This window comes from Durio zibethinus, chromosome 9 (genome assembly GCF_047325235.1).
Source record: "Durio zibethinus cultivar Kanyao isolate XHJ-2024 chromosome 9, ASM4732523v1, whole genome shotgun sequence".
Lineage (NCBI taxonomy): Eukaryota > Viridiplantae > Streptophyta > Magnoliopsida > Malvales > Malvaceae > Durio > Durio zibethinus.
In genome coordinates this window covers 23,907,765-23,917,796 of record NC_143170.1, presented here as the reverse complement: position 1 = coordinate 23,917,796, position 10,032 = coordinate 23,907,765, and the positions used below count along the sequence as shown (strand labels likewise).

The 10,032-nt window shown below is 28.4% G+C and overlaps 1 protein-coding gene across 1 annotated transcript; it reads left to right on the top strand.

The window, feature by feature from the left end:
* Positions 1-5,447: 5,447 nt before the first annotated feature.
* LOC111311957 (RING-H2 finger protein ATL48-like) lies at positions 5,448-8,162 on the top strand. Its single transcript, XM_022911833.2, has 2 exons — positions 5,448-5,664; positions 7,744-8,162. Exons 1-2 carry the CDS (start codon positions 5,589-5,591, stop codon positions 7,914-7,916), a joined length of 249 nt encoding a protein of 82 aa, XP_022767568.1. The 5' UTR covers positions 5,448-5,588; the 3' UTR covers positions 7,917-8,162.
* The last annotated feature ends 1,870 nt before the right edge of the window (positions 8,163-10,032 follow it).

Sequence of the window (10,032 nt, the reverse complement as noted above, 5' to 3'; positions counted from 1 at the left end):
CATTACCAATTGCATATATTCTTTTTTGATTTTGGGAAACTATTATTTTGATTCTTAACAGCTGGTTAATGGTTGAAAGGGATGTTAATTATAAAACACCCAATCTAAAGCTTTGAGAGTTTTCATCAGCAATTGATATTCTTTCTAAAAAGTACTAGTGTGACAAAAATTTTCTTACCAATTTCGTTCTACTTGATTAGTAATTATAGTTTTGCCATTAATTTGTGGGATTTTTGTGCTACAATAGCCTTCTTCTAGAACTTGCTTTCAAGAATAATAGGTTTTATATTAAGTTAGAGGAATTGGAACTTCAAAATTGAGCATCCCATCAAACAGGACAATAGTTTTATTAGATAAAAATCAATAAAAATTATAATGAAAATATTTAAATATTGCATTTTGTTTAACTTAATTATCGTAGAAAGTAAGAATTGAGGTATGTTCGCTTTGATGTTAAAACTTAAGGCGCCTTTGATCTTTACAATGTAACAATAAAATAATCCTATATAAGGTTTCTTTGTTTGTTATGTATTGCTAAATGCTGTATCCATGAAATGCAAGAATGAAAATATTAAGTTAGGGTACTCCATCATGGTACGAGTAAAAAAAGTAAACTATGAAAATGATATAATACCGCTTGCTTTTGTTTATTGAAAATATTAATCTTTATAAGATGATAAGTATATTTATTTTGCTATTAAACTTTATCATCTTATATTAATAACTTAACATTGAGATGGAGATGAAAAGGTTTTTTTTTTCTATAAGACTTTTGAAGACAATTTTTTACAATACTTACAACTTTTTTTACTTTTTGAATCAAATTGTTCAAATAATAAAAAAATATTATTTTCTTTAATTTTGTAATATAAGAGTTTTTTTCATTAAATACCGATATTTAAATATAAACGATAAAATAATTAAAGTGAAAATGAAATTATATATTTTTAATTATGAATGATAATTTAATTTATTTGTATTTTCTTACATTTTTAAGCATTATCCAATTTATATCCTTAAGCCTAGGCAAGTGATTATTTTTCAAGACTTTTTATCATTTTGTAAATTTAAATGCATTATTTTCTAGTTTTAGTTGATAGTTACACAAAATTTGAAAATAGTTTATGAAGAGATTGATAATTTATTTTCACTTAAAAAATTCAAAAAATAAAGAATTTAATATTTTTAAATAATACTTTTATATTTTGTTTATATATTTATTTAAAATTTAATATCATTTTATAATTATAATTTTAAATTAAATTAATTAATTAATTCATGCATCGCACGAGTCACAAGCTAGTTTATTAATATAATATGATCACTTTTTAAAAAAAAATTGATCACAATTGTAAATCTATGGGTTTCCTTTTTTTTAGCGATAAAGGTTTTAGACTTTATTCAATATATTTTTTCTGACAGATTTAAATAAATTTATTTATATTAAATTTAATAAATTAAAAAAATTAAAATTTCATAATCTTTGAAGTAAGAAACCAAAAACGAAACAAAACTTTTTATTATTTGAAGCAACATCAATTGATAATTTGTGGGTTTCCTTTGCTAGTTATTGATATAGCAACAAATAATTGTAATTTACAAAAAAGGTTGAATGAATTCTTGGATTGAAATTCCCAATCATTTCCTCCCCATCGCGTTAGGTAGTTCTTCCCTGTTGTCCACATCTTTACTTTTTCCTTTTTCATAAATTATCTACTCTCTAAGAATGTGACCAATCAAATCAAATTATAAACTAATTATAAAATTACTAAGTCCGAAAAATATCCATAAAAATAATGAATTTTATTGACTTGTTTTTCCTTTCTGAGTTTCTTCCTTTGTTTTACGATTCAAGTTCACTTAAATTTTTTCTCAGGTACCATATAGGAGATGTTGGTTGTACATCGTTATACTATAAATAGGTTACCAATGATATGCAATAGGCATCCAACGAATTAGGCTATTGCTAATGAGGAGGATGTTGCAGAGAAAGGCATAGGCAAGTTATTGAAAATTTTGAAGCCATATAATATTCACGTATATATAAAGATGTCAATATCAGTGTATTCTGTTGATAGAGTGTTAAATTTTTAGTTTAAAATATTAAAATTTTAATTTTAATAGTTTAAATTCTAATAATTATTATCTATATTATTGCATTATTGTCTATATATATTTTTAACAGTCTAAATTGATTCATTCATATAAATTTTTTCATTGTGTTATTAAGCAAAAGTAAAAAAAAAAAAACAAAAACACTTAAAATTGAGTGAAAGTAGTAGGAACAGGAATGAGTATGCAAATCTTGAACCTCAATCTTTTTAAGAACTAATAATCCTTAAATCAAATGTTTATTTATAAATATAATGTTAGTACATAACAATTAAAAAATATACAAACAATTTGTAGATAGTTTTGACTTTTGATATCATGCAATAGTCAAATTTTTATGAACATACTCGAGTTAAATTGATTGGCAATTTTATGTTTTACTGAATATAAGGTTTTTGTACATCCTCAATTATTTGATCTAATTTTTATTGATTCTAAAATGTAAAAAATAATTATTTAGTGTAGTCAAATTCTAAAATTTGTTGTTTTTTTCCCTTTCATTTTGCATGCAGCCAAAGAGACTTGGTCTGACTTTTTCCAACCCCAACTACGTATCTTCCTTTCATGAGTTTTTTTGGGAAATTTGTATATGTTTGGTTGTTCTTTGTATACACATGCATGTACACGCATACACACATATATATATATTTATGAAATTTATATATGTTTGGTTGTCTTTTACACACGTGTGCACGCGTATACACACATATATATATATATGTTATATCTAAGTCAATTAATCAACAATCAACTTTGGTCAATACAAGTCAATTATCAAGTTGGTCAAAGTTTAATCAATACAGTCATAACTTGGAGTCACCTAGATAAGTCATACTTATATAATCACGTCACCTGCTTTAAGAAAGTTGCTCATCCTTCGACAAAAGAAGAACTCGCTCAAGGTTCCACTAACAACTTATTAAGACAATCATTTCAAAATTAACCTTTTTGTATCCAACTTACTTGAAACCATTAAATATAACTCACACTTGCTTGAGATCACTAAATACAACTTACATCTAGTCATGTGGATCCATCTCAAGCTTTATGCAGACATCTCATTAGCTATCAATTGTCCCAATCAAATAACCACCCCTTGATCTCATACATAAAGTAATTGTAAGACCATGCCCGTAAAGGAGAACCCTACATTAACTTTGAATTTTCCCTCCATTGAAACTTCCTCTACATACTTCACCACTTTCATTTTTTTCCTTCCTTTTTTCCTTACCTCAGACATTTTACAGACATGAGTGTCAGAGCATATCTTGGAGTAAAAATTTTGATGTCCTTTAATTGTGTTCTTTGACTGCATGTTCTAGCTATCTTCCCTCTGACCTCACCTCTCCTCCTTTCAATTAAGACAACTCAAAAACACCATCAACAATATATAATTTATATGTTAACTCTTTAAAAAAAAGTAATTAGAAGTTAAAAGCAAATAATAAGAAAGAAAATCATAATTTATTAAAAAATAAACTACTTTTAAAGTTTGAAACAAATACTCAAATGTACAATTATATATTTGTTTGATACAAAAGTAATAGTGTATTTTGTAGTCTACGAAAATTAAAATTCTAATTTTCAACCACGAGATGCTATTTGATATAGAATACGTTTTTTTTTTTTTTTTTTTTGCTACAAAAGTAATTGTGTGGCAATTAAGTGAAATCTTAAGGCAAATCTTTATATATAGGAATATGATGATGATGAAATAAACTTATATATATATATATATATATATATATATATATATATGTAAAATGAGCATTCAACCTATATGTACATTTTGGTTATTAAATTTTGAGAACCTTTAAAGGATTTTGATTTTTGATGGGATGCATCTTAAACTTTGGAGAGACAATCCAAACTTTAACCATTTTATAAATAGTAGGTTTTTTTGCAATAAATAAAAAGTAAGTTAAAAGTGCACATATATACATGTTATACTCTAATTAAATTTAACAGATATTGTCAACGAGCTATTGTTTCAGCGATATTGATATAGAGGAGATCTTGAAATTTTTAGATTTCAAGTACAATTACAATGTCTAATTTTATGTTGATTTTCTTTCTTAAAGTTAAAAATAAATTTTATTTAAAGTATCGAAATGATTACAAGTATACAATAATAAATAACAATATAATAAAATAGGGAAGGTATATAAGCTCAAATGACATTGTATTAACACGACATGAGAAATTCAATAGCAACACAAATAACAAAAGTCCCAATGTACACAAAAATATGTAAAGCAACAGTAAAAATATGAACCAACAGTAATTGCTTGTAATCTTATAAATTTAATTAAAATATTAAACTATCAAGTTTTTAATCATTTACTAATACCCGTCCTTTTATTTTATTTTTTGTTTGTTTCTCATTCAAGAAAATCACGCTTACACATCAATTTTAAATAACAATTTTGCCCATATAACAATGGATTTTCTTAATTTTTTTTCAGATCCCTTCCACCTAAAAAAAAAAATATTTCTTTTTTTAGTGCAATATACTTGTAGAGTAGACCTTGGGAGATGAGATCGATCTCAAGACCCAATTAAGCAGTCAAAGTGACTATTGTGCATTGAAAGAACCGAAAGAAGCAACACAAAGATGCTAACGTTGCTTAAAATTATTTGATCTATTCGAAAAGCCTTGAATTTTTAATTTTAATGATTAAGAATTAAATTTTGATAATCTTATCTTTTGTTTTTTAATTTAGTAATTAAGGAAATTTTAAAAAGGATGTGAAATTCTGGTTTCTGAGTTAAAAACTCTCTCTTTTCCTTAGGCTTATGCCCTTTTGTAAATAAAGAAAAATCTGACAAATGACAAAAACAAAACTCACTAATGCATTCCCAGCACAATTTGATTGGTCAAATTTTTATATTTAACAATATTTGTTTCAAAATATAATTTCTTTCAAAGAATGTATCTAGAAAAAGATTAAAAAAAAAAAAGAAGAAAAGAAGAAATATGAAATATGGAAAAAAAACCGAAAAACCATAATAGAATAAAATATATTTTTTCATTTGATCAGTTTTGTTCGTTCTCCATTTATAACGTTCCTCTCTTTTTATAACTAAAGACTCACTTATTTTATTCAATTTTAAAAATAAAATTTAATTGGCCAAATTTATATGCTTAGTAATATTATTTTTTTTCAAATTATTCTAAATTATAACCTTTTCTTGTGTATAAATTTAGAAAAAAAAAAAATGGATAGTCGAGTAAAATAAGAAAGGCCCAAAACTTTCTTTATCCACGAAGGCCCAACAACTATGGCCGAAGCTGCAGTAAACTCAATGGTCTCACCATTCACTCACCATGCTGTTGGGTTGAGCACATTGGAGCTCAAAACCCATAATTTATTTTCATAATTACTTCTCCAAATTCATTTCATTTTGTTTTTGGTTACGTTAGCAAAATCGCAGCAGAGATTGAAGGAAAAGAAGAATACGTAAAAAGGGAGAAAATGGGTGCGGTGGAACGCAGTGTGGAAGAATTTTTGGAGGAGAAGAAGCGCGTGAGGAACCCTCTTGTCCCTGTCGGTAATTTTCCCATTTCTCCTCTTCAGTTTTTCATTCATTTTTCTGTTTTTATCTGTTTTAATATTTATGTATAGAAAATTTTTATGGTCTGAATTTTATCCAAAATAAAACTTTTGTTTCAGTTTGTGGGTAAAGTTGCGGTCTTGCAGATCCATTTTCAGGGGTTAAAAGATAAATTTTTTACTTGGAAGAATGTTTCTGATAAAATTTTCTCCTTTAAACTTTAATCGAGAAATAGTTGTTGTTTTGTTCAATTTTCAGAGCCCGATAGCCAATTTGAACTGCCCAATTGCTGTAACTAATTCAATCCTAGTTACAACACTATGGCCAATGCTTTATTCCTTTAAATAAAATAGGGCTCTAGTGTGAAAGGTGTGAAGTGTAGTTCAGGGTTTTCAAAATTGGTGTGAGCTTAGTGCTTTGATTTGTTTTAGGGAGAACTAAACTTCCAAGTCCTCTATCCATCTCAATTGCGGCGAAGCTAAGTCTATGTGGAATGATCTGATCATTTGATGTTATGTACAATGGGTGTTTCCTTTTAATATGACTCCAAAAATATTTGTTACTTTAACGACATGATTACTTTGAGTTTTTGCTTGCTTGTGTTTGCAAGGAAGAGCTAGCTATTTAACTTCATGAGCTTAACCCAGCGCTTCTTGTGGTGGTCTTGTGTTTACTATACAAATGGTAGTCACAAATTTCTGACTGTAGCACCTGAAAGGATGTAACAGGAGACTTCCATGGATGGCAACTTTTTGTAATAAAAGTTGGAGAAGTGTTTTGGTTTACTCCTTATTCTTGTTTGTGGATGATTGAGGACTCTGCTTGATCTTTTGTTTCTAGCTCCTAGGACTACTTAGCTGCTTGGCCTCACCTACACTTTTCTTTCATTGTAATAGAACTAGTATTGCATGAAAATACGCTGATCCTGTGACTGTGAGCATATCCAAAATATTTCAGTGTTTGAAATACAAACATTTTTCTCCTTTCTAGAGAAATTGAAAATTCTCTTCACTAGTTTTTGACCAAGAAGTTGGTGTGTTCAATATGGGAGTATTTCAACTACAATTCTTTTTACTACAACGCTACACTTTTCCAATCACAAGCAAGAAGTATGTGAGGGTCCACCACTTATAAGAGTGGACTCCATATAGGTTTTTGGTAGACCCTACAGAACTCTAAAATCTGATTGGTTAATTGTAGTACAATTATTTTAGGTGATATGCTCTCGTTCAACATGAAGCAATGGGCATACTATATTTTGGTATTTTACTATTTCCATTTTTTTATTTTCCCAAATTTGCCTTTATCAAAGTGTTATAATCATTAATGACAAGATTTCATTTATAATTTGATAATTATAGTGATCATAGCTTTGCTTTGAATTCAGTTCACCAATTCCATTAATAACATGAATGGTAAGATGCTTGTTTATTTATCGACTATCAATTAGTGAGATGCTTTCACCCTGATCAAGCCTAGGCATGAAGGGTTTGTGTTTTGCATTTAGGAACCCTGGAGGCCTATGTCCAAAACGTAATCAATGACTGACTTTGTATGTTCTATATTACAAACTCCACACCTTTTGCCAGTGATTTGATTTAATTTATTATCTAACTAACTATCTCGGAAAGTTTGCACCTTTTATCCAACCTGGAAGAAACCTATTTCTGTTCGACCCTATGATCCCTCTTAGGAATTTAACAAAGAGATTGATTTGATGTAGCATTGTGTTCAATTTGGTTCTATCTGTTGTCATTCTGAACTTCATCTAGTATTTATATTGTTTTCTGTTTTTTCTTTGTTTTGTTTTTGTCTTTATGCAATGTGGCTATTTCACAGACTATTTTGTCAGATCAATAGTTTATATTACTTTAGGCATTTTCTACATGTTATAGACATTAGCTTAAATTACTGTTATGGATGTTATTACCATTCTGAACTACAGAATCTAATTCCTTTATTCTTTCTTTCATCCGCTATAGCATTTTCCTGCTGTGATATTCTTACTCTTACTTGGAAATGATGTAATAGTTTTGACTTTGGTGTAAATATCTTTGACATATGTTTACCTTACAGGTGCACTTATTACTGCTGGAGTGCTCACTGCTGGGTTAATCAGTTTTAGACAAGGCAATTCTCACTTGGGTCAGATGCTAATGAGAGCTAGGGTGGTAGTTCAGGGGGCCACAGTTGCACTTATGGTTGGCACTGCATACTACTATGGGGATAATCCCTGGAAATCGAGTTAGACTCTGAACTACTCAGTTTCTTGTAGTTCTCATAGTGGCCACATTACCAATTGGAGGACCAATGTCCTAATAAGTAACACTTAATTTTTATTGCTTTACATGATCAAATTTGCTTTTGCAATCATTACTTTTTATTTTGCGAATTTTGTAGCTACATGTTCAACAAAAGCATCATACCCAAATGACCACAGTTGATATATTTTGGAAATAAATTGAATGTGCTGGCTGGTTGCAGCATTCCTTCTAGGCATGACTTGTTCTAAGAAGTTAAGAACCCTCTGTATTTACTTTTATTATTTGGGTAAATAAATACTTATATATGAGGAGGGATCTACTTATACTAGTGTAAGTGTTATATATATTTTTGATTATTGGATCAAAATGGCTAAGTGTGATGGATTTAATTTTGATCTACACACACACACACACAGATATATATATATATATATATATATATATATATATATATATATACAGATATATATAGATACATATGAGGAGGGATCTACTTATACTACTGTAAGTATTATATATTTTTTTGATTATTGGATCAAAATGGCTAAGTATAAGTGTGATGGATTTAATTCTGATCTAAGGGTTAAAAAAAATGTGTAATACATTAGTGTAAGTGGATCTTACTATAATATATATATATATATATATATATATATATATATATATATATATATATACACTCTGTTTAATATGTTAGCAAACAGAAAGAACATCTGTGTTTTTTAAGAGTTGGGGAAAAATCGATATACTGGGCACCCACATGGACATGGTTGCTGTGGTGTCTCCGCTTCAATGGGCGCATCATATCTGGAAATGTACAGTTAAAGCAAATTGCTTTCATAAAATAAGGTGAGAATCAGCTGTTCAACACCATCATGTGACAGAATTTGAAAGCAGCAGAAGCATTTATCATGGACAACAAGCTGCCTAGTACCTACAATGTATGGAGACCCAAAGGACAGAACCATCTTGAAATTTCATTTCTCCATCAAAAGGAAAGAGGTAAGCATTTGTGTAAAATAACTTACTTCATGATGCATATAAATGCACCTAAGAGGGATAAGCATAAAATTACAAAAAAAAAAAAAAAAAAAGATTTTGTCTTTGAGCCTGTCTTTAGAAATAGATCTATTGAGAGTTGAGACCCCTAAATTTCATTTTATTTATTGGATCTGTCAATGGGGTTGAATTCATGCCTAGATATAAAATGGAAGAAAGAAAGTGCATCTTCCCGGGTGAATTCAAGGAGACGTACAATGGGGTAGCAGTTCAGTTCGAATGAAGGTGCGGAGGCACCACGCAGTCATGGGCGGCACCTCGATAAGGTTTTGGATCAAACAGTCGACTACATCTTGCATTCGAGCAAGTTAAAGTCCTGGAGGCTCTTGTCAAACTCAAAATTAAAAATTTAAAAAAAATCAGTTCATATGGTGGTAATAAATAAAATTAATAAAATGTACTTTAGTATTGAACAAGTGATGCCATCTCCTAATTGCTATGGTTTTTGAAATCTCAATTTTGCTTACAATTATTTTATAAAAATATAGTAATTCTTCTCTAACTTAATTGTTTGTTACATACCAAATACAATTTGATCAAATCAATAGAAATTGCTTTTATATTATCAAATTGTTCCATGTATCTCTTTTATCCTCTTCAAAAAATTCATTTTTTTTTAACTTTCAACCTAATAAAATTATGTACGGTATAATATGCTTTTTGTATATAAAGTTATTTTTTAAGAGGATAGTTAAACATATTTCTCGACATAGTATTTTTTCTTTTTAGTATTTATTTCGTTCAATCACATTATAAATAAAAAAATGCTTCATATTAAATAATTCTTCCTTTTCTCTTGATCGATGTGTGTTCGTAAAATCTCGTGCATGATATCTTTATCTATAAATGATGCTAAAAATCCAACTATGTTTAGGTATCCTTTACAAAATATTTACTTACAATATCAATGTTAATAGATATAAAAAAGAAATATAAACACTACAAAAATAACATTAACTCTACATAAATTTTACCTATTTTGTATGAAAATACTGGTGAAATTTTTTTGTCCAAAATCATTAAAAATGATTACGCTCTGATC

What these genes read in the sequence shown, in the direction of transcription:
- LOC111311957 (XM_022911833.2), top strand. Translation starts at nt 5,589, where the DNA reads ATGGGTGCGGTGGAACGCAGTGTGGAAGAATTTTTGGAGGAGAAGAAG. An exon ending in GAACCCTCTTGTCCCTGTCG is followed by an intron (nt 5,665 to 7,743) that starts GTAATTTTCCCA and finishes TTTACCTTACAG; the next exon opens with GTGCACTTATTACTGCTGGA.